Genomic DNA, 25,657 nt, shown 5'->3' with positions numbered 1-25,657 from the left:
TTGAAAGAGGATACTCTTTATCATGATCAATTAACAGCAACCAGGCACATTCAGGTAGATGCACTTGAATAGTAGATTCAGTCTTCATATATTCAGCAGGATTAAACACTGGACTATACTGACCAAACAATATATGACAATACGTCCAGCATAGGTATCAGTAGCTGTGCTACTAACTTCCTCCCTTTACTCATTGTTAAATGCACATTAGATATATACAGTCAAGTTAACTGTCTGCCAATCAATCCAAAATAGTATTTATAAAATGAACACCTTCAAAAGTTTCAAAGTACCACCTGCTTCCTGAATGACATATTTATAATAAACTTTAAATATTATGGTAAAATAGTTCATGTAATCAAATATTATTTGACATCCCAGTGTGGCCGGAACCAGATAAAATCAAATATTGATGACAATCAAAGTTCATCTGTTGGAACGAACAGTTGCTACATTGGAGAAAAAAGTTCTACTAATTCAAGGACATCAATTTAAAGCAAAGCTTTCGTTTAACAGTGATCTGTCTTCTGTTTCTTCTCTCATTGCTTCTTCTTATGCCACAATCATTCCAGAAAGAGAATGATTGAGAAAGATATGAGTTTATCTTTCAGTTAAATATCAGCTGTTAAATGTTAGCGTCCATCCCTCGCAGATAACCCACTTGACCAGTTCAAAACTGGCAACACTTTAGTGGTTCACACCCAACATCCCTAGACCCCAGCACCACCTGACTCATGTGATAGTCACATGGCTGTTTGCTAAGTGGCCACACTACTAATAAGCCTATAAGATTAAGCAGAGCTCTGTGAACCAAACCATGAGAGGCACGGTAAAAATAGGAAATGTGGTCCAAACTGCATTTTTTTTTCATGTTTCTGCAAAAAAGTAACCCAATACTGTGTGAGTTTTACATGAGAGTCTAAATGGGGGTGCTGAATGTGTCTTCCTGCACCTGCAGCAGAAGGGTGCTTACTCCAGAAACAAATTTATTACATTCAAATCACACACAAATCATTCCTATTTTGTCTCTGACCCGGGTGATGTACACATACAAATTAATTGAGGTTTATTATTTGCCTGAAATCTGCTAGCTGGGCTTGGTACTACAGCCTGCAATTCACTCAACAAGTTCTGACACCAAACTGTAGCTGGTTTCCCCTACACACTGAGGTTCATTTAAATGGCCAAAGTGATATTTCATATTTCAGAGACACAAGATAATTTTATGGTTAACCTTGTATAAACTGTTTCACAAAATGATTCTGTTTTCCATGACTGTCAATCTTCTATAAACCCAGTTTTAGGAAACCTTTAATGTTATCACTGACAAATCAGATTTACTGGTTTCATCAAATCTTACATTTACATTAATTCATTTGGCAGATGCTTTTATCCAATGGGACTTACAAGTGAAGACAAGCAAAAAAAATCATCAGTCAGTATCTTACCTGTTTTCTGTTACTGTTAACCCTGTATAAACATGTTTTAAAGAATTTTTCCACTGTTCACTGTCACCTTAATTTACCTGTTTCATGAAGATTTCCCTGTTTTCATGTACTATTAATCCAGCACAAACTGATTCACAAAATACTTGTGACTACTCACCCTGTAGAAACCCTGTTCCACAGAACCATTGTTTCCACAACACTTTTCACAGGGCACCTACTTGAACGACCAGCATACACAGCAGTGAACCTCCCCCACACCCCTCCCCCTTCTTCCTTAACAGTGTCCAGAAACAGTACTATCTGGTGACCCGGTCATCTGCTGTGTCACCTCCCCGTGCTAACATATCCACACTGCTGTGAAAGCCAGGGATGGAGATGGCCTGCCAGACTAGTTCCCTCTCATTTCTGAGGTGATTGCCAGTTTAAAGATCGAGACAGAGAGGGGGCCCCGCATACCATCCCCCACCTGTTTGCTCTCCCTGGCTCCTGACAGCGGGAAACTGAAAGCTGAGAGCATGCCACTCCAATCCTTCAGTGCGAGTTAGAGTACTCACCAGGGCAGACCCCTCACTCTCAGGACACAGAGGGGGCGAACATGAGGCAGGGTGGATGGGGGAAGTGGTGTGCCGGTGCCTGTAGCTGCCGTCCTCTCCAACGCTTGCTCTCTGTTAAGGCACTACTCCAAGTCAGCCCACTTTTTAGATCACCCTGTGGGCAGGCAGGTGGTAGGTGGTGCTGGTGGTGGTGGTGCTGGTGGGAGGGGGGTCAACATGTCCTTCCTCTATCCTCCGTCATGAGGTGGAGGCTGTGCACAGCTGCCACTGTACAGCTGCTGCTGTGTGAGCTGTGCTGCGTGGCTAGAGAGTCCCGACAGCGAGGCAGAAACAGCAAGAGAGAGTAGTGCAGGAGGGAGATCTGACAGCTCAAGAACAGGCATGCGTGTGTGAGTGTGCACGTGAGAGAGAGAGGGAGAGAGAGAGACTTAAGTAAAGCTGGAGGACCACTGAGAGAGCTGACTGGGGCCCGGCGCTTATGTTTCGGCTAAAAGCAGACATAAATATTGCCATTCCCTTTTGCCTGCATCAGCTCTGCTGAGTTATGGAGCAGGTGACCCAAAATAGTGTGCCACATGCCTCCTGTGTGACCGATTGTGTGTGCGTGTGTAGTGCCAGAGCGGTGGAGGAAGTCCTTACAGCTGCTCAGAACTCATACATAACTAAAGCCAGAGTTCTTTATTTTCACACTGGCCCTGACAAGTAGAGATTACTTCAGCATGACTACCTTGAGTTATCAACTACTGTATCAGGTCATTTTAGAATTACCGTGAGGACCTATTATTACATCAAAGCCAGATCTATTTGTACACTATAGCTGCAATGTGCTTTGTGTCTAATTTTAAGAAACAAATTTAGCATGAGCTGCATTCTCTCATAATTCACACAATAATATAAGTTTGGCTGTTGCTAAAAGTAATGACTGATGTTGAGAAAAAAATAGATTAGGTAATATAATTTAAGTAAAATGTTAAAAAAGCACTTGTTGAAATCCATTACTCAAAGGGCAAAATACACTGCTGTTAGGTTCAATCTGGACTGAAGCGTGGCTAATTGCTTCAGAAGAGTGTGATGAAAGGGCAGTGTAAGTGTTAGTGTCAGTGACCTGACCATTCTGGAATATAATAGTACTTTGCTATGGCAATGGCTATAAAGCTGACTTGCTCATAGAAAGAGGTGAGATAATGGTGACATGTGAACAGACACAGTTGTTGTGCCAGTAGTCTGTGAAATACGTTCTCGTAGAGTTCGGTCTATGAAGCACCACTAGTGTGTCAGCACCGATGTCAATGTGCTTTTTTCACTCCAGCTGACAAGGGAAGACTATAAAAGCTATCAATTAAAGTAGCTACATCTTCGGTTACTGGCAGCCGTGATCAACAAATGCTGTCTTTAGAACTGGACAGAGTGAACTATAATAGGAAGGCATTGGCAGCAGTGTGTTATTTATAAGAGAATGTCAGACTGTCCCCACAGAGACATGAGGACACGACCAGTGCGAGAGCTGACAGCTCCTAGTGACTAGTCACCTGAATGTGTTCATTCTCCACGGTTTTAATCAGATGGGTTATTGTCTGTGTGGGCAGGTCACAGCTCCTTTCAGCAGGCAGGAGGGTAAGCAATACTGGGAGCAGGGAAGGGAGAGAGGGACACCACTGTAATAAGATATGCAGCCTCCCTGCCAGGCTTTCCATGGGTGTTTGGTCTGCCGGATCATGCTGAGCAGGCTGAACACAATACTCCTCTGTGAGCAGGGTGTGGTGTGGGGAGGGAGTCGGGTCTGCACCGGCCCTCCATAGTCGGGGGAGGGGGACCTAAGACAGCTCTCACCTAACACTCAACAGGTCGGTGCCTCTAGCCACGTTGTTTCATTCACACCTGCATCAGCACAGGTGAGATTTCTGCTTTGTGCATCCAGCGGGCAACGTGTTAACCAATCGGTGCTTAAAGGTGATTGTAATGGCAGGCCGTGTGGAGGATGGACCTCAAGGATCCCTACTTGCAAAGGCACATCCTTCACCAGCTGTATTTGAAGGGACCACACAGCAGGAAAACAGTGGGAGGTGACACACTGTTTGGCACAGACCGGCACGTCTGCACTGACAAGTGACAGGTCAAAACTCCCACAATGGAACGGAGAGGTGAGCCCTCGATATAGAAATCACCCTTGCCACAGCTCTGTTATTATCTTGCTCTTGATTACTGTCAACAGTAATCATGTCAAGTCATCGCTCATTACCTTATCCATGCTGCCTTTACGTGAGCAATGACAGCGTCTTTGGGGACACATTCATGTCCTCCTCACTAAAGAGCTGTGGATTTATGAAGCCCTTCATTTTGAATCAAAACCCAGCATTAACTAAAACCCTCTACATATGGGATTTGTTTTCCTGATGTCTTCAGCATTTTGCATGATGTCTCAACCTCCCACACCAGGATTAACTTTTTAGCCGTTTGGCCATTGCTTTGGTCGGGAACAAGGTTTTTGATATGCGACTTTGAACGTGTGATACTCCAGCCGTGACTCACCCAGAAGCAGTGGCTTGTACAATATATAGACTTGCATAGACAAGTAAACATTAATAAACACAAATCCGACTGTATAAAATTACAATGTATACCATTTGATCAAAACATCAATTTGTTGACATATTTATTTTTTGTAGTTTTCTTTTTTCTGTGTACAGTTATGGAGCTGTTTTTCAGTAAACAGCATCAAAACAGACATTAGACAATGAATCAACACATCACAGCAAACTCAACATCCCCAAGGGCTTTCCTAAGTGGAGCTGGAAATCAAGTAGAAATAGACAGCAAAATATACAGGGTGATATTAGGAAGCATCTGAAGTTGGAAATTCATGTTCATATAGGACAACTTTTACCAATGTGAGTAAAAAAGTGAAATACCTGAGGAACATCAGAAAAACTAGTCATGTGTGAACAGGGCATAATGTTTTTACTGTATCTATTCATCCTCATCTCCTGAATTTCAAAACAGAATCATTGTACCCTTGCAAGTTCTGTGGCCATTTCAGTTTTACCAAGATCCATTTAATTTTTTTTTCTTTCACAAGTGAGGACTTATGACTCTTCCTTGCCTGCACAGGAGGATTACCATGCACCAAGCAAAAGAATGGCAAACCTCATCCCATTACATTACTCAGAGTGCTGACATAGTCCTGGTATACTAGCCAGTCTCACACTGAAATCTGGTTTACATTTACATTTACATTTATTCATTTGGCAGATGTTTTTATCTAAAGCAACTTACAAGGGAGGAAGAGTACAACACAAACAAAAAGCTTCTTGCATAAGGAGTCAACGACATTAGAAGCTCTGCATGACCCAGTTTCAGTAGTTGGCCAGACAAGGTACAAGCTGCTGGTAGAGATAAAAGTGCACAAAACCCTAGATTAGATTTTTTTTAATGGGAAAACAAAGTTAAGGAAATTGCCTTACGTGGTAGTGTTCCAGGTGTTCAGGTGAGTGTGGAATAGCTGTGGCTTCAGTTGTTTCTTGAAAACAGAGAGGGACTCAGCAGAATGGATGAAGTGTGGAAGTTCATTCCACCATCAGGGGACAATGGCAGAGAAAGTTCTGGATAGTGATTTTGTGCTGCAATGAGACGGGACTACCAGATGCCATGTGTAGTGGTCGGGAGGGAACATGTAGTAGTGAGTTCAGGTGGGTAGGTGCAGTTTTGTTGGTTGCTCTGAACAGACCTGGATGGAGTTAGTGTCAAAATATTTCCCCATAAATCTATGGGCTGGACTGCTTACACAAAGGCATTGAGAGGTACTCCATACAGACTTGCCCACTGACTATATTTATAGCTATACGTCAAATAGTAATAGAAAAGACCCAATATCACATTTTCAATGACCTACATCAAGAAATACTGACTAGAACGATCATTTATCAATCCTTGTCTCAGTAACAAGACCTAGAATGTCAACTTTGAGCAAAAGCGCGAACATGCACCATCCTGAACACAAAAGTCTAATGACATCAAGGAAGCAGTCTGTATCACATTTAATATTTAGTTCAGTAGGCAAAATGGGTTGTGAAAGGAATAATAAGGCTTGCATGCTTCACCACCTTCCACACTACTCCATGCACTTTATTTCCAAATGTTTGATGCACCACTAGATTTCCGGTTGCAACATCTGTTAACCCCCTGAGATGATGAATACTTATATGTACATGTATTATTCACCTTATTTCAAATTGTTTATTTAGGATGTTAACTCAATTCATATTTATATGCATATTTATATGAATAGAGTTAAGAGGACATATTACATTTGCTTTCTTTTACCCTGGTAAGATATGACACGCAAGCCAAAAAGCGGTGTCTGGGAGACATATCTATCTTTTCTAATTGAATATGTATCTAGGGGGTCGTACAGTAGATACAATTACAAATATAATTAATTTAAAAGCAATTATAGAAATCTGTGTGACAATTCTACCTGTGACACATTTGCAGTATGAAGAATCAGTTGCTGCATGGAAAACATTTAAATAACGTAGTAACACAGCGTGTTAGGTAGTAGTTAGGGCCATAAGTGTATGGGGTTGTTTTCCAAATCCCCAATTGCTTTGCATCCATTTGCATACATGCCAGGGAGCCTAAATTTCAGCCACTTACACATGCTATTATCAGAGAAAACCACAACCCTGACTATATGCTGCAATCACAAACTGTGACAGAATGAAGGAGGGAAAAATAAGCAAACAAAAACACACGGGGCACCTGCACAGAATGCATCAGCCTGAATCCTTTACTGAAGTACAGAACAGAGAAAAGGTGCTTATAATATGCACTACTGATATCCTGGCTGCTCAGCCCACATCAGCCATTGCAGAAGTGTTTAAAATAGCTACACAGGCTGTAAAAATGGCAGACAACACTGCTCATAGGGGAGATGACCAAGGGGCAAAACATGGGATCCTGTAGCAACAGTTTACATCTTTAAATAAACTACATACAAGTCTATCAAAATACAATTTAGCACACAGTATACAAGAATTTAAAACTTGGGTAAACAATTAAACGCAAGAAAAAAGGCTTTTTAAACATCTTAAAAAAGAAATTCCAACTAATGGTTTTAAATCCAGCTGGTGGTAAATATGGCTCCCGTTTTTCATGTGGAGATGGTGTAAGTAGGCGACACGGCTTCTAGACTTATGGTTATATGTATTATGAGTACGGCCCAGAATTCCTCTCCACCACATGACCTGCAGGGCTTCCAACCTGTATTAAAACTGTTTAACTATAACAATTAGGGTTTCATCAGTGACAAATAAAAAAATTGACAAAGGTATGGGTAAGGGTAAAGGAAATGTATAAACAATATCAACAAGCTTTTCAGAGTGAGAGTGTGCAACTATCTGGTATACTATATACCAATTTAATTTACTATATACCAAAGTAATTTATTTTGCACAACTTGAAAATGCTGTCATGGAAAAAAGTGGATCAGCACTGCACAAGATCATTATGTTTTGTACATGTTGTTTTTGTTTGTTTTTTTTTTATTTTGCAAGGACTATTAATTACGGCTTATTTGTGAGTTTTGGGAGATACTCTAAAGAGTTTAAGTATATGGTATCTCAAATTTTAAAAAGATGACTGCAATGTGAACAACATGTTCAAGGCTTCTTGCCAGAATGATGTCAGAAAACACAAAACATACAATAAAATCGAGGAGTTGACCGATGAATATTGAACACTGGTATGGCAGATGCATTGTATAAATAATTAACTGCAATATGTAAAAACATTCACCAAGGTTGCAGAAAAACTACAAGCATATTACAAACCTTATCAACCCCTTCTGAGACATCCAAATCACAAATTTCTTATATTTCAATTTTTACTCAACACATTTGCAGTTTGGATGTGGAAACCTTCCTGTGATGTTCAACTTCAAACTGTACGCAAAATAAAATGGCAATGGAATGATTTTTGGGATACATGGGGAAAAAAATCACAGTCTAACACTAAGGGCTGCACAAGTCTTGTCAATTGTAATGAATTTGGCTGAAGCAGAGAGAATTACTTTGCATGGGCCATCTTTCACACAGTAAGAAGAAGACTATAAGCACAAAGAAGAGACTATAAGCAAACTGACACCAATTAAATGCACCCCCAAAATTTACAGCAGTGGCCTGCCTTTCACTAAACTGTATGTGAACTTTGTGTGCTCCTGTTTATTTCACATGCCCCTACTATGAACAACTATTTTTTGCTTGACGCTACTTCTTATATGCTTAGGACAAGTTAATTTTCTGCACTAACTTTCTGAATTCAGCAATTTGTCACCACTTCAAACAACAGATTCTGTATACATGTTCCTGGTAAATATTTTTACGCATAGCCACATTGCCAAACAAGACTGAACTTGATAAAACAGCATCAATGGACATAAACCATTGTCACTCTTCATATCAATGTGCGTAATATGTGACTATGAAATGATTAATTGAGATAACTGAAGTACCAAATGAGATAACTGCTTAACCAGTGGCTTGAAATGGAACTTTATCAACCTCTTTGTGCTGGAGGATGAAATACATGCGAGAAAACAGGCGGAGAAAAACTCTGGGCTGTAATTATGAAGTCTTACACAGACAAGACAGCAATTCACTAAGAGTCAAATCTCCTCTTCAATGAACACATTTTCATTAATGACGTTTTCCAAATGTGCCACACAGATGCACAATTCAAAATTAATACATTCCAAAATGAAATTTGTTCAGATGTAACAAATATATAAATATATATGTATATACAACTTCATTTTCTTCACGAGATTGTAGCTACAACAAAGAATTTAAAACGGTTTTCTGAAACTCATGGACTTAAAGACCAAATGGAACACGGGAACCAATGGCAGAGATAAGGAGCCCTTGGAACTTAAGGCTAGGCATCCACTGACTGATCTTCAGAAGCAAAAACAGACCGTACATTATCGGCTTTGAAGCACCAGTTATGTCAGACAAAAGATCTATCTTTTAAAATGTTTTTTTTTTCTTAATAATAATCAATATATTGCAGGATTATTTTAAAGCACCTTATAATAAATTAGCTAGTAAAAACTCCCTAAAGCAGAAGAGTAAGGTTAAGTAATATGTCCTATTGGAATACCATGCTCAGAAATGCAGTCGGCTGTGAGCAGCGTAGATCTGGAAAGACAAAACATTTCTTTTTTTTAATAAAATGGCAATGGTATTGTCCCTTTTACCAAATGCTGGCAGCAGCAGCACTGTAATGCTGAGGAAAATAAATAAAAATCAACAGCAGGCCTTCAGAGAAACAAATTTTACTCTTATTCCAATCCTCAAACAGAAAAGATATCCTGCTTTGTAAGGCAACTCCCTCAAAAAAATCACTGTCACAACAGATGGTAACTGGTGTTTTCTTCCGTTGTGTGGAAGCCCTCAGAGGCAAAAATATTGTTTATTTGTTTTTCAAAAGGATATTCAGTGGTTTCCATTTGTTTTTACCACGTTATTGCTGTTCATTGGAATCTGTTTGATTGTGAACTCAGATCGTAACCAACAATGAAAATTATGAAAAAACAGTCCTGTACCGAAGGACATCTGGAGAAAGGATTTGTTCATAAAATCCGTATTCACTAAGTCAATAAATTAAGGTACAGGGGGTAACTATCCTGAACATCAGTGCTGGTGGGTCTCTGCAGGAGCAGATTTTTGGTTGACTACTCCATAATGGCTCTGTAGATGACAGGCTCAATGTAGTCCCCCCTGTACCGCGAGTTGATCACCCGCTGCCTCTTGTTTTCCTGAATAATGTCCTTCTCTGTGAAAATCCCATCAAAACGCATGTCTGATGCTGCAGACTGAGGAAAAAAGCACAAAACACAGTAACACAATCAACAGCAGCAATTCAGAAAGTATTGGTACTGTTATTGTGAGTTTTCCTTAATATCTGAGGTAAAAACACCATTTTACTTGGTTGATGTTCAGTGGTTTACTGCCACAGATTCTCCTTTGTTATAGGTTGGTACTCACCAGTCGTGTCTTCACTCTCTTTGGCAGCTCTTCATCTAGAGTGTAAACGTCATCCCTCTTGGCCGTTAGCTGTGAGCCATCTTCAAACTCGACCTGCATTAAAGAAAAGCATGTGAGTACTTAAAACCAAGCAAGGGGGCACTTAAGAATACATCAGTAAGAGGCAGGGTCAATACTGACCTCTCACAAGGAAAAGCAATGCTTTGCTGTGCTGTACGTAGCACAAACTAACACAACAGCTAAATTTTAAGGGAAACAGTTTCTACAGGAATTACCGCTCCATTTTTTTCTCAGTTGGAATACCTCCATCTTACCTGGTACATCTGGATGACATGCGCGGCCACAAACTTGGCTCCATAGACTAGCCCATCTGTCCAGCGCACCTGCACCACTTCTCCATGTGAAGGGGGGCCCAGCTGCGCACAATCCCGATTCTGGGTCAGAAAAACAGCTTGGTTACACTCAGCAATGACACACACACACACACAACCTTTGCAAGCAAAGCAGCATATTGACTGGGGTGGCAGTGTAGCATAGTGGTAGGGAGTAGGGCTCGTATTCAAAAGGTTGCTGGTTCAGCTACCTGCTGGGGCACTGCTGCTGTAAGTTTGGACAAGGTCCTTAACCCATAATTGCCTCAGTGAACAACCAGCTTTATAAACAGATAAAACTGTAACCTATGCAAGTCCCTCTGGATAAGAGCACCTGTTAAGTAACAATAATGTAATGTAATGTGATGTCATGGGTACCCTGGCCTACTCACCACAATGTCCTCAGGGAAGAGGTTGTCACTGAATGAGCCATCATCAAAGTTGACCTCATAGAAGGTCTCTTTGGTCAGCTGTACCACTTCACACTGGTAGTAGCGGCCGTTCTTGTGCTTACAGATCACCCTCTGTCCCACTGCCAACTCCCGCATGGCAGCTTTGTTGCGCTAAGGGAAAAAGCAAAAGACAGGAAAGCCCATTTCACTCTGCCCGATTAGCCCACACTCACTCACTTAATGCTTTACCATGGTAACAGCAGTAGCCAATACAATAGTAGCTAATATCCCTCCCCTGCAGAAGAGTATAATTCCATATAAAAAAATAAAAATATATTGCAGAAAAAATCTAATTCTATTGCAGCTGAGCGCTAGCGAAGAGCATCTAGCTGTACCTCAGTGTGGATGGGGCCCTTGTGTCGGCAACAGGTCACATAGACAACAAAGGGCCAGTCATCGGGATGCATGAGGACACCAGCGGCCTGGGCGCAGGTTGGATGGTAGGCTGTGGGGCATCGGCCATGAGAGCACTGCACACAGCAGCCTGAGGTTTTCTTCATGCGCTTCTTACAGTAGTAACACTTCTGTTACAAAACAGGCCAGGGTATTGTTGTTACAAACTGCCACAGGACACAACCTACATAAAAAGGCCAGCTCTGCTTCTTTTGTCTTTTACCGGAAGTTAGAGTCAAGCATCTTTAACACAATGGCAATGCAAACCATAAGGTAGAATGTTCCAGAAGTTCCGGAGTTCCAGAAATGCGTATGTGCAATAACCAGACCTGATATTTACCCACGATAAATGTAAATGAGACAACGTAAAAACAATGCTATGGTTTAAAAGTTCAATGCTAATATCAAAGGCATCAGCATCAAGATCAGCGTTCCCTAGCCAAATCATAATCCAGTAGTCTGTGTCCAGTAGGAGCTACACAATTTAAAAAAATCATCAAAATGATCTTCGGCACACATATACTTGACATGAGGAAACAATGTCCTTATCACATCCTCACAGATCTACTGATGCCCAAGGGGCATTAAAAAATATTTTCCTATTTGCTCATTTCTATTGCTGTTATTATTCTACTATTCAGAACCTCAACATAACAGCTAACAACTAACTAGTTAGCCTTACTGCTAACAACAGATTTTGGAGCAAGCAGCTGTCTTTAACATTTCTTTGTATTGATATATTATCTCCACAAACACACAACACATCTTGTTTCTCAGCTACTTCTCTGAACCACTACCTTTATGACTGCATCTGTGTATAAACACCATAGGCAGATCCAGACATTGCTTTGAGTTCATTACTTATCCATGGGTTGTTAACTCTGTTAAATATGTTAACATTTTCAGTGGCAGCATGCCCTAATCTGACGTGTCGTTTCCATAGCATTAGTAGTTGTGGCGGTGGCGACTGGTGGGCTGTCCCTCTGAGGAGGCCGATTGGGTCGGGGGGCTTATGGTTCAAATCAAATATAACTCATACACATAAACATTTCCCAGTAAACTGTGGAATGCTTAACACATGGGAAAAATTTACAGACATCTAAGCAAGGGTAACAGTGGCAAGGAAAACTCAGTTCCACTGAGATCATTCTGGGCCAACAGTACATTGACATCATCATTCTACCGGTAAGACACTCGACCTTCTCATACCAGGACTGAAATGATTGAACCAAATTGATAGGTTTTAGTCTACATTTAATGGGATTTTTTCTTCATAACAAATGTGACACAAATGAGTTACATAAAATCTGATCCATGATGTTCTCCACTGCAATCATGTGGGCAATTTGCTAGCTATCATTAGCCTGCTAGCCAGTATAGCTAGCTAGGTAGCAGTAAGCAAAGGCAGCAGTTAAGTCAGAAGGCTAAAAAAACCGTAATTATAAAAAACAAAAATCAAAGCCTGGACAACACACACCAATTCATTGGGTTTTCCAATTTAACAAAAGTAAAACAAAATTCAATCTCCGCTTCAGATAAACTTTTCTCATTTACCATCACCCAGCTATCACTTCAATACACTACACGTGTACAAAGCTCACATTGGTTAAGTGATTGAGCGCGTATTTGTTAAAAAGAGATGGATGATCTGTCTACGCATGATTAGCGGTTGGACAGAGAACGCTCTCCAGATACCAAGTAGAGCCATTACAAACGTGGAATAAAAAAAAAAAAAAAAAACAGTGAATTGGACCCAATACTGCTGGCTTCACAGGCAGCTAGGCATATTCCTTATGCCATGGTGCTAAATGGCCTGGGATTAGTGTAGCTAAGTACAACTCTCACCCTCACGGTCTATGTACAGTCTAAACAATCTCTGATCTGTGATGGGTTTCATTGCACCTTTCATAAAAGACTGACACAACCACAAAATTAGAATTAAACGTATACACTTTGGATAAATGTACACATGTATTTTCAAAGAAAGACATAAAAGCAGCACAGATCCTACTCTATCCCTCACTAGACAAGTCTTAACCAGTTTCCTACCAGCTCTTACATAACTTGTGTGTGGCTTTCGATGCAACTGGCACTATAGCACATGTGTGTCTGTGTCTTGCAGGCTACTTGAAACTTACAACAAAGAGCGGAATATACATAACAAAAGCACCATTACCACATTTCAACCATGATAGAATACAAAACAATAAAAATGAAATGAAATGAATGGGTATGGCACAACAAGAATGGGTATGTTCACGTGGGCCACCATTTCAACTGCAAGTCTAAGGGGGAAGGAGAGTGAAATCGCTTACCAGTTTAAACCTCTGTAAAGGTATTCCACTGAGGTCCACTGGACTACGCTCAGCAATGTTCACGAAACGTGCCTCCAACACTGCCACAGCACACAACACATGCACCCACCTGCAATACATGGAAAACAAGGCCATAAAAATGACTCCAGATAATGCAGGCTTCACTGACATCACACAACCTTCTGACTTAATGCCCCTGTGTGCTTACCTAAAGACTCCCAATGAACTGCACCATGATGAACTAGTTTCTAAAATCAATTAGGACAGCTTCTGAGACATTATTCTTTCATCAAGACCGGGGCACTGTAAGATAACTCAGTAATATATATTCACTACTGTGACACGAGACTGTCTGTGTAATTAAGTGACACTTCAATGAACAAATATTCAGTCATTTGATGTCTCCTCCTTCGAAAGGTCCCATAATTCTGCTGTGTAATTCATCACTGGTTGACAGTGACCGAATGAATGGTATATTTAGAGTTGAGTGTGCTGCCAATATGAAGTCAAGGACTTGCTGCCACTCACTTGTCATTGTTGGCTTTGTGCAAGGCCCCTCCTCTCAGTGAACACAAACAACAGTTCTGAAAACAGAAAGACAGACCAGGCCCGGGATTCAAGGTTCAACTGAGGTTTAAAACATCAATGCACAAAATAGCTGCTACACAGCCCACTGTAGTGCATGTCCACATTCGTGAGAGAGCACTTATGAAGAAGGTCATTGACCTGAACGCTGCCCTGTTCATTTACTTCAGATTTGAACATGTAACCCCACCTGCATGCAATCCTACTTGCAGGTACCTTTTATAATGGGATTATCACAGACCTCTCCCAAATAACACTGATTAACATTTTAATAAAATAAATATTCTTAAAGACACAAGATAAGGTACATAAGGTACAGCATGGTACCTCAGAAAAATTGGATCATGTACAATGTGATAAAAACGCTATCATTTTCCTGCAGACTGTTGCGGTGAGAAAGGAGGAAACGAGACTGACCTCCATCATGGCGTTGGCTGTGCAGCGTGCACACTTCCAGTCCTCCGACACCCGCTCAGGGGCGACGCCGTAACAGCCTGGGAGCAAATGCAACACACAACATCTTACACCACCCACTGCAGAGCGCAGCACAGCTCCCAGTGAACCGGACGTCAAACTGTTACTGCTGCAAGATGCAGGTAAAACAAAAGTTGTGCATGCATTTCCTTCCCGTGTGAAAATTAAAAGCAGAGCAGACACCTGGATGGCTATTAATTACATCACATTATTGGCATTTAAGCAGATGCTCTTATCCAGAGGAACTTACACAGGTTATAGATTTTTTTTTTACATGTTATCCACTTATACAGATCGATATTTACTGATTCAATTCTGGGTTAAATACCTTGCCCAAAGATATAACAGCAGTGCCCTAGTGGGGAATCGAACTGGAGACCTTATGAGTTATGAGTCCTGCTCCTTATTGCTATGCTACACTGCTGCTGTTAATGTCTCCTTTGCAGCTTCTAAAGGACGCAGTGCAGTCTACAGAGCGACAAACCATTATTAAAAACATCACTGATATGAATCCAGTGACACAGCTCACAGCTGTGCACAGTCCACCGGGTAGGACTGGTGATGATGCAGAGTAACAGAGCAGTACTCACTCGTGTGTACCCGTACGCTGCACTGTGTGCAGCTGATCAGCAGACTGGTGCCATCTTCCTCCAGGTAGGGAGCAGAGAATTGCACATTGGTGTTATCCGCTGTGGTGGTGAAACACATCTCTGGGATCAGAGGCTTGGTCCTCAGCTGCCCTTCTGTGGGATCTGCAAGACTCTGGCTGCTGTCACCGCCCTCAGTCTGAACAAAGAAACGTTACATATTACTGTACACTGTCATTGCCTACAGTTTGAACACAAAGATATACTACATATTAGCATACACTGTCACCACCTCCAGCCTGGACACAGAGAAACACTATATATTACTGTTGCTGCAGAAATGACAGAGAGTGCTTTGGTCAGGCTGGACAGAAACAGAAAGTGAAGTGTTACCAGTGCTGGGGATAGAGAACACATATACTATTGCCGCAGTTGCACCAAGACAGGCCACAGAGAGAAGACAATGCTGCTCCACTGCAGTGTACCCAACATGAATGGATGAGACTGAAATAATGTGCTGGACTGTGGCACAGCGGAGGTGGGTGCTGACCCGCTGGTAGGTCTGGAAGAGCATGCAGATGGCACAGTAAGGTGCCTGCAGACCCATCATGTGGTTGTACGCTCTCTCTCTCTCCGGGTTATAAGGTCTGTTTTGCCATAGGTAGGCTAGGGGCTTGGCCCAGGGCTCCGCCTCCAGCCCATCCTCTTCTGTGGCCATCTGCTCCTGGAGCTCTATGGGAGTCAGAGAGGGGGAATTACCAAACAGTAACAAGAATTTTGAACAATGATTCATAAGAGTGGTTTCTGGCTTCACACTTTCCCTAACCCTAATACACCTGACCTACCTTACCATATCATTTGATAAAAATACCATAAACACTCATTTTTGAACTTGAAGTGTATTTTTGTTCTGAATTCAAGTAGAATATAAATCCTTGATCATGGCTCCTAGCTGGCTCACCATTCATCCTTAAACAGGTGAGGCAGTATAGGGTGGCAATGCTGGTTAATGTTTTGCCTTTAAGCAAATCCAGTAAATGGTGAACCATATAATTATACTTTGGATATCAGCTCTTCAGGGCATTTGAAACTCACCCTCATCACTGAAGCAGTCCTTGATCAGGGGGTGATGACGAGGCAGTTTGCTGAGCTGTGTCTTCACATGCTCACTCTCATTGCTGTCTTCTGCCCCCTGCTGGCAAGAAGGCAGGTCAATTCAATGCTGTGCAGTGGCATCATGTCTATATAACTTAATCCGAGAGCTATGTTTAACCAAAAAATGTGGACAATGAATTTACGCGCACTCCCTAAGACTAAAGGAAGATCTGTCACGTTTGAATGCTGGGAGGGAGGTATCTCTCAGTTCTGCTGACCTTAATACCATCCTGTGTCCCTGTCTCAGTGCCAGTCCCAGTCTCCTCTGCAGCAGGGGTCTCAACCTCACAGTAGTCCCCTTTAGCGTAGCTGTGGACATGCAGGGCCTCAGCAGGGCTCAGAGTTCTCTGGAACAGCAGATGAGCCGGCTGGGCATTTCCACTAGTGCTTGCCACCCCCTGGCCCTGTGGGGGGTGCTTTCCAGACTGGGGAGGGCAGATGTCAGCACACTCTTGGTCTGTGGGGATGTCGTTACCCAGGAAAGTCTTCTCCAGGGACTGTGGCTGTGTGTTGACGTTAGCCTCCAGCTTCATCTGAGGTGCCTCAAAGGCTTCTGGAACACACAGTGCTAGAGTTGCATTCGACTTGTAAACATCTGCCAAAACTTTCTAATGCATATCTGTGACAGGTTTACAATGTGCACTGTGCCAAGCCAGGTGTGCAAATAACCAGATGTGAAGACCACAGTCTTGAAGATTTTCCAGCTCTGGTCCAGTCACTCTTTGCCATTCTAGAGACTGAGGAACTGAGGATTTTGATTTGAAACTGCTCTTCTCTCTAAGATAACAACTTCACACCACTGGCCAAGTGACAGGGCCCTCTACAGGCACAGAGGGTGCTCTGCCCACAGTGCTGAGATAATATGAACATAGGCATACTTATATACAGGATACATGCAGAACAGCCTAAATCAGCAGTAGAGCAGCATGATAACGCAATGCTGTGAGGAGGCTACCGGTGTCTGTTAGGCTGGGTCCCTCACTGTCCTGCTCTGGAGGGGTCAGACAGGCCTTCTTCTCCACCACCTCATCGCCCTCCTCCTCCTTGTGTAGCACCTCCTCTGGAGCATCCTGGCAAGCCCGTGGTCTCTTTGCTCCAATTCTCTGCTTATAAGGACTGGAGCTGAAAACAATTTTCCACAGGTCAACATTTTAGACTAAATACAGACTTTGTCACATGAAGTTGCAACAAATCACCTTCGGTCCCAATGATGGACAGGGTTTATAGTTATCTGTCACATTTTAAATGTAGACATGTCTATGTTTTTGTACAATGGTGAATTTGAACTACACAATAATCTTGCAAATTATATTGCAGATATCTACCAACATATAATTAACTTTAAACAACCTTTTTACCGTTTTCTGAAAAATATGCTTAATATTCATATTATAATGTTTTACGGTATTTAGATTTTGTCAATAAAGCTATTTCTCTTATTTCTTAGAAACAACTATGTATTAAAGAGGAAACATTTTGGATTTATTCAATTAAATAATTTCATTTAATCTACACATATCTGCAATCCAGTAGCCATGAAATTCTTTGTCTTTTCTTCGTGTTGCTGAGTTGACTCAGTTTGGTTTCCTGAATGATGAAATACATTTGGCTACAACAATGGATATGGAAATCATTGGCACTTGCTTCACAGGAATATCTCACCAAAAGACAAGATCAGCAGGTATACAACACCAGCTATTCCTAGCCTTCTGTTACGAGTCAAGTGTCCTCTTGACTTGACTTCTAGTAATGTGTTTCTATCAGGTACATATTTCTTGTTTCTTTTCTGCCCAAGCTTCCAAAATGTGTGTGTCAGTGTGTTTTTGTGTGTGTGCATGACGCATTTGTGTGTTTTAGATATAATTTTTAACTGTGGTCATCAGTGATGTGAAAGTCATAATTCTCACTTGAGGTGGTGGTTAGACAATGAGGTCTAAACACACGCTGATACATAAAACCAATTCAACTAACCCAAACATCATATCAGGATGCCATCTGTTGCTCTTAAAGGCAATGTCATTATCATATCACCTAAAGGACTACTTTCAACAGCAATGATGACCGCGGCAGTGAATGTGGGAAAGAGAGAGCAGCCGCGCTTTGGCACCTTTTACTTTCTCCCTCTGAGGTGGGGCTGTTCTCGGTGCTCTCCTCTTTAAAGGGGGCCTCTGCCTCAGGGCCTGTCTGCTCCTCCTTTAGGAACTCTGCTGCTTCAGGCGTGGGCTTGGAGTGGTCGATAGGAGCATTGTCCTTCCCCGCCTTCCACTGCTTGTAACGGTCTGGCTGGAACTTCCGCACAAACACATCCATGGAGATCTTCACCATATCCTTTCTGCAGGAGCACTAGGCAGGGGAAGTGGACTGCAGCTCAACACCACTGACACTCATACATCCTACTCAGCCACATACACCTCCTCAAAGTCTGACCTCAACACCTCTGCCGAAAAGCTCATATACCGAACAACTGCTTTTCATCTGTTCCCCTAACTGTTGTGCCAATTCAAACTACATGTACAGTGCTTACAATGCTGAAATAAGTTAGGGCAAAATCAACATAGGATGTTGGCTTTTTCCTTTTTGGATCAATAAAGTCTTATCTGTCAAACACAGTTTGACTGACTAGTGACTGGGAGAACACAGTGGATGTCATAATCATCTGGATATGGTCAAACTGTATTTTAATGGCTTATTGATAGAAAACAACTGCTAAATAATAAGTAAAAGTGTTTAAGGAAGACGTTAAAAAAAAAGTTAACATAGCAAGCAGTACATGGGTAGTACAATGCAGTACATGGGTAGTACAATACAATTCATCTTTTTAAAAAGCTGCACTTACTCCATGTTCATATGCATATATATCTTGCAATCAGCAATTACCTAGCAAGTCTGTCAGTTTAATCACAATGCTGTACGTTTAATTTTGTAATAAGACAAGATTTAAGTGGGCCTTACGAGAGTTGCCTGCTTCCCATACTCAATCCAGCGCTGAGTGGCGAAGTTGGTGGATTCTGCACAGTTGAAGCCATGGTTGAAGCCAGCATGGTAGCCATATGGGAATGTCACTATGAACTGACCAGCCTCCTGAGTGATCTGACATATGATGTACACATTAAGTCAGCCAGAATCTAATATAGGGGCAAGAGCACCAAGTTGAAGACCTGGGTGCAGTTGTTTTGCATCCATGGTAAAGCATTGCTGTTATTTCCTGTAGTTCCAAAAAAATTCAATTGTATAAATGTATGTTCTAAGAAATGTATGTTATACAACCCCGGGTGAGATCATCTAGTATACAAATGACTAAGGTAATGCAAAAGATAAGACTGGACTCCAATTTATCAGTTATCCAGTCACTTAATTCTCTACCACTAGTTATAATATTTGCCACAAAAATATAGGTTACCTTTTCAAATGGAATGCCATACTTCTTCAGGATGGATGGGGAGATTAATGTCATCTTGTGTCGAAGGAAAGCCTCACAACTTTGGGCACTTCCAGGGAAAAACCCTGCAAGAATTAGTGTCAAAGTCAGGTTTTGTCCTCAATGAGCTTGAATCCACCACCCAGAGTCAGGTCTCCTCCTGCATGGAAAACCTGCCAGGTCTGAGAACATCTGAATTACATGTGCAAGGTGTTCTTCTTCTATTAGAATGTTACAACACAAATTGTCACCTGCTTCATTTTGATTATACCATGTAATTGATAATAAACACAGAAAGAATCTGCCTGATTCTCACCACCCACCCATTAGTTCAAGGCTTATCTGGACTACTCCCTGATAACTCCCTGTCACTGCCATACAACCACTCCAACTAATCCAGAACTCTGCTGCTGAAAAGCTGTTCCCTGTCCCCTTTGTATTTTGTGTACTGCTATTTTCATCTCCCTTAACTGTCATCTGTCTGTCCATCCCCTCTTCAGTGAGGTCCTGCTCATTCTCAATGTTGCCCCCTGGTGGTGGGATCAGCCACCTTCCCTGCATCAGGACTGCTGTTACTCAACCGATTTCATCTCCTTCAAAAGACACACCTCTTCAGGCTATACTTAGACTGACCTAACCTGGATCCATCCTACATCTGATTGTTAGACCATGGCCATTTTAACTTACTTTAAGGACAGCACAGACAGATATTGATTAGGATTCATTTCGAATTCATCACATCTGGGTATTTGTTTTTAGAATGTAAAAACAGCTCTGTACTGCCCTGTAATTAGTGTTTATGCAACGGGTTTAGCAACTGTACTTGCCAATATGATGTTTCTATTCTGTACTTTCTGTATACTCTAATGATCCTTGTCACATTATTCTTACTCACCTTCACAGAGGATTGTTCCTTCTGTACTGGTCAATATTAAAAAAAACTCCACACTTCAATGCATTTTAAGGACAATTCCTCAGTCATACCTTTGGCGAGACGTTCCAGTCGTTTCCCATGTTCTGGGGGAACACAATACCTGTGAATGATATATAAGTACAAAATACATGGACTACCAGAGTAAATGAAGAAAAAACAGTTATTCTGCATCAGCCTTAGGAAGGACAGAGGACCAAAACATTGCTAGAAAGGAATTAACTGAAAGAAATCTGTGTTGCACCCTCTGTTCTCATGAATGGCCTCCTTGGGTAGTAGCTACCAAACTAGATAGTGGTGTGCAACAAGGACCTCTTTCACTCTAACAGTAAATGAAGTACAACAGCATTCAACTGACAGACACAAATGTTTTTCATGAACATAAACACAAACACAAAATTCTAACAAAATATAAAACACAATGATCCTACACAGTGTTGTTTAAAGCCACAGTTTTATTTTCTCTCTTAGTAATGCTGGCTGGTCAGTGATAGTGAATGAGGTCAAAGAAAGTACAAAATGTGTAAGTGACAAATAGTGCTATGATGTTACCAAGACTTGGGCTCTCCAAAGTGCAGGTAGTTGATGCTGTAAAGGTCCATGTCCTCTGTGTGCCAGGCGAAGGTGGTTTTCCACATCCCAAAGTAAAGGTAGGGCGTGTTGACTCCCTTGATTTTGATCCCGCTCTCTCTCTCTACTGTGTCCAGAATGGTGTTTAGGTGTCCGATGTTCCACTCTGTCACGTCCTGAGAACATTATCACAATGCATTTTACCAGACGCTACAGAACATTCCCATGGAGAAAGGGTGTGCTTTGATATGAAATTGAATTTGAAGCTTAATTACCACATGACAATGCAGAAGGAGTACAATGAGACAGTTTGAACATACAGCACAAGTGACGGGAACATCACTCACAGGATCATACAGTGTCCCATTCACATCTGCCCCATACAGGGGTGGATTAAATGTGAGGTTCTTCCAGTACTTTCTCTCCAACTCTTCAAAATCCACATAGCGGGGGTTGCAGAACCTACAACGAAAATGACAAGGAAGTGAGCTGTGCGAAACAAACAAAGCCAGCAACAACGACCATTTTAGCAAATTATTACCCAACTGTATCAGCCCATCCCCTGCATGAGTATAGGTGAGACACTGCAACTACAGCTCCAGACATCAGTGCGAACCCTTGAGCACAACGGTCATGTCTCTGGTGCCATATATGATGTGTTTTTCCTTGCTCCGAGTAAGTGGAGTTTTCAGGCTCACTTGTCAGTGTTAGCAATCCTGCGAAACTCGCGCACAGTCATTGGCTTCTTCTGGATGTTGTACTGGGTGAAGAGACCCGACTGCCCTGTGACCACCTGCTGGATGGGGGCTGGGATCACCAGGTCATCAATGTCATCATAGCAACGCCTTGGCTTCCAGTCTTTTGGAGGCACAACCTTCCACCACAGACAAACAAATAAGACTGCAATTCACCCATGGACATTGTTTGTTACTGCATTTCCAACTACAATACATAATAATTGATAATTAACAATAACCGATAATAAGATAAGATGTGGGTCACTCCCTGTCCACACATCTCACCTTTGCCATCCCAGCTTTGTGGGCTCCTTTCGACTCCATGTAGGCGATATAGCGGCTGAAATTCTTGAACTCCTCCTTGGAGGGGTGGAAGGTCATGATCCCGGAACCAGGACTGTTAGCCCCTGAGTCCGAAGCCATTGTGGCAGAACGCTTTTTCAATCTAAAACAGAAAGAACACAAATAAAATAGCATGCACAGACGCACCTTATTTGACACCTATTTTCTGAGACACGAGCTGCTGTTGACACTAATTATAATCCATTTACATATATTTACAGTTTGTCACTTCGCAGTTTCCCTTATCCAAGGACAGGTAGAAGATGCTAGCACATTTAATGTTAAGTTCTGACACCCAGCTGACCCTCTTGTCAAGAGTGACGTCCAAGACGTGAGTACATTAAACGTTACATTTACATCAAGCTGATGCTCTCATCCACAGCGACTCACAAAGTCTACCACAAAGTGTCAGGTAATGTCACCGTTTTGAATGGTATATACAGTATAATGAAGTATGTCGTCGGTTAGTTGTCAGTTCACAGCACAGCCAACAGTTAACGTTACCTGGACTTATCTAGCAATCAATCCAATCACATATAGCCTAGTACTGCTTGACTTACCAATACCGTTAGCAACCCATCTTATTCTAGTTATACTTAAAAATGTAGACAGCTAGCTACCTAATAATTCACGTCATAGCAATATATTTCCAAGCACAATAACTAGCTAATCAGTTAAGCTGGCTGCTAGCTATCTTAACAAATATAATTCAATATAAAGCTAGCAAACTTTCAGGGGTATACAGGGCGCCGTCTAACACACTACAGTGTATGTTTCACTCATAAAACCGTAGCCAGCATAACTTGCTAACCGACGCGGTCCAAAGTTTAACAAAGTGAAGTGAATGAGAGTGAAATGAATACTCCTATTTTGTTACATGTTGTCTACTAAGTCAGCTAACAAGCTACGGTGCTTTTAAAACATGTAGCCACCTACATTACCTAGCTAATGTTTGCTAACTTCGCTAGCTAGCTACCACGGTTCGGCCCGCCCTCTGCCCGTGATTGCACCGAACCCTAATGAGAAGCAGTTACTGTGTTTGTGATTGGTTAAATGTCGCGTCCTTTAAAAAGCCGTGAAGGCCCTGCTGCAGCTGAACTCTCAGAAGACAGACACCTAGCTAACATTCATACCAGAAGTGATCAATAAGTGCCCATAGCTATAGACTATCCCTGTCATATATAGAAACGTGCACAAGCATCTAGCTAACGACATGCAGTACAGAAGCTAACATCCCAGCCTGCAGGCTTTCAGGTTAACTTGCTAGTTGACTTGGAAATACAGAGCGACTGGCTAGCTAGCATTAGCTAACTTATCGATTTTCAAGAGAGTATTAAATATGGAAAACACATTAACTCCCGTATTTCAGTAATTATTTATTAAATAAAACTGCACAGAACTACTCACAGGTGCTGACAAAATAACTCTTGACTGCTTTGCTGTATCCTCAGTGCAATCAATTTATAAATAAAGGTTTCCCCTCTCAGGAAGCCTAGTCCTCGGAACTGTCTACTGTACGCATGCGCACACAATTTGTTTACCACGAACGTGCGTGTGCGAATGGGCGTGATCCGTAGCTGACCGAACTAATCAAAATGCTTGGTTAGGTTGTAACCCCGCCCAATTATACATATAATTTTCCAGTTTGTTTGAAACCGTAACGTTTTGCTCTTATTAGCCATAATGTTCATGGGGAGTAATGCTTCTGTATAAAGCAGGGTAAAGTGATTTTCCCATTCCTCCTGGTCCCGGAAAGTCACTTTGTGCGATCAAATTAGACTTATTTTGTGAAACAGTGTTACTGCTGGTGAAAAAAAAACAAGCAATCTGTCTCCTTTAATTTTGTTCATTTGTGCTTAAACAAATTAGTATTTTATAAAAATTATAAATATTTTACAATTAATACAGATCATGAGGTCTAGTACAGTACGTTTTACCATTAATGCAATGTATGGGGTCTGGTTAAGTTAATAAGTGTAATAATTGAGACAGCTGCCATACTTATGTTTAAAGGGCAGATTCTTAAACAAGTAAACTTATCTTTAATAACACAAAGGTATTTTATAAAACAGTGGTAATATGGCCTTGTGCTGCAGATGAATGCAACACTCTTGATTGTAGTGCATGATGTATCCTGCACGATAGCTCTCTGCATAAATTTTAATTAAGTTACCTTTGTATAACCTTGGTATTACACTGAAATGCCTGGACAAAAGTTTGGACACAAATTTTATTTATTTTTCATAAATACCTTTATTTTTACCATTTTCCACAATTTAGAACAGTAGTAAAGACATTAAAACTATGAAATAACACAAAAGGAATAATCTAACAACCAAAAAGTGTTAAAACTATCTTATATTTCAGATTCTCCAATTAGCCAAAATATTTTTAAAAAATAATTTTAATTTGTAATGAATTAGAAATTCATACATAGGCATCAACTTCACTATTTATATTTGTCTAAGAAATAAAATTTAAGTATTTAAACATAAGTCTTTAGATCAAAATGTCTCTGAATGCACGTTTCCCATTACCTTAAACAGATGTGTCCAAACTTTTGTCTGGTACTGTATGTATGTATATAAACTGTGTTTATATGTATATACGTATGTGTGTGTATATGTGTATATATATATAAACTGCAAAGCTGAAATCAAGTCAAAGGCACAGTCAAAGGTACACAGTGATTGAAATGAAGTAGTGAATCGTGAAATAATTATAATTATAATTATAATTATTGGTCCACAGTGAAACAAAATGATGCTATCTGAATGGACACAAGAGACACAAGCTCTGTTGGACACTTTTCATTTAAAATGTACTGGGCCTAACAACAAGTGATACATTTCAAAGGAACGCAGTAATAAAATCTTAATAAAGTGTAGCGGTTAACTATGTTAAGGTTATGTTAGGTTCTGTGCCTGCAGAAATGCAGCTCAGAATAAAGACATTAATGGGGATTAATTAATAGTGCAGCAGTAACATTCTCCAGGCCCCTCATATTCTTAGGAGACATTGGCATAATTAGAGAGGAGATGACACATATAAGACAAGCCTGCAGTACTGGCTCAGACCCAATCCAGACTTGAAACCTTTGGCACACACAGATGTTGGTGCAGATCTGATACAGACATCTTTATGCACAGAACATCCTTCATTTTTAATGTGATAGTTAAATTCACATTGTGTCAACTTAATTGGATTTTCAGTCACCAGGCAGTAATCAAGCATACAGGTTCAGGAGCCTGAGGCCTTGACCCAGTTGTTTGAACTGCTGCCA

General features: G+C 41.2%; 1 protein-coding gene across 1 annotated transcript; it reads right to left on the bottom strand.

The window, feature by feature from the left end:
• Positions 1–9,684: 9,684 nt before the first annotated feature.
• LOC118772495 (lysine-specific demethylase 4A-like) lies at positions 9,685–23,889 on the bottom strand. Its single transcript, XM_036520875.1, has 22 exons — positions 23,782–23,889; positions 22,318–22,477; positions 21,994–22,169; positions 21,643–21,757; positions 21,278–21,471; positions 20,779–20,828; positions 19,777–19,880; positions 19,329–19,466; positions 18,484–18,719; positions 17,332–17,498; positions 16,595–16,929; positions 16,317–16,413; positions 15,772–15,953; positions 15,225–15,420; positions 14,578–14,654; positions 14,104–14,159; positions 13,576–13,684; positions 11,203–11,391; positions 10,808–10,978; positions 10,359–10,478; positions 10,045–10,137; positions 9,685–9,872 (listed from the first exon to the last, which is right to left on the bottom strand). The coding sequence occupies exons 2-22, from the start codon at positions 22,453–22,455 to the stop codon at positions 9,732–9,734; spliced, it is 3,084 nt and encodes a 1,027-aa protein (XP_036376768.1). The 5' UTR covers positions 22,456–22,477; positions 23,782–23,889; the 3' UTR covers positions 9,685–9,731.
• Positions 23,890–25,657: the final 1,768 nt, after the last annotated feature.

This window comes from Megalops cyprinoides, chromosome 2, assembly GCF_013368585.1.
Source record: "Megalops cyprinoides isolate fMegCyp1 chromosome 2, fMegCyp1.pri, whole genome shotgun sequence".
NCBI lineage: Eukaryota > Metazoa > Chordata > Actinopteri > Elopiformes > Megalopidae > Megalops > Megalops cyprinoides.
The sequence above is the reverse complement of the archived record's forward strand: the minus strand, read 5'-3'. Positions and strand labels throughout refer to the sequence as shown.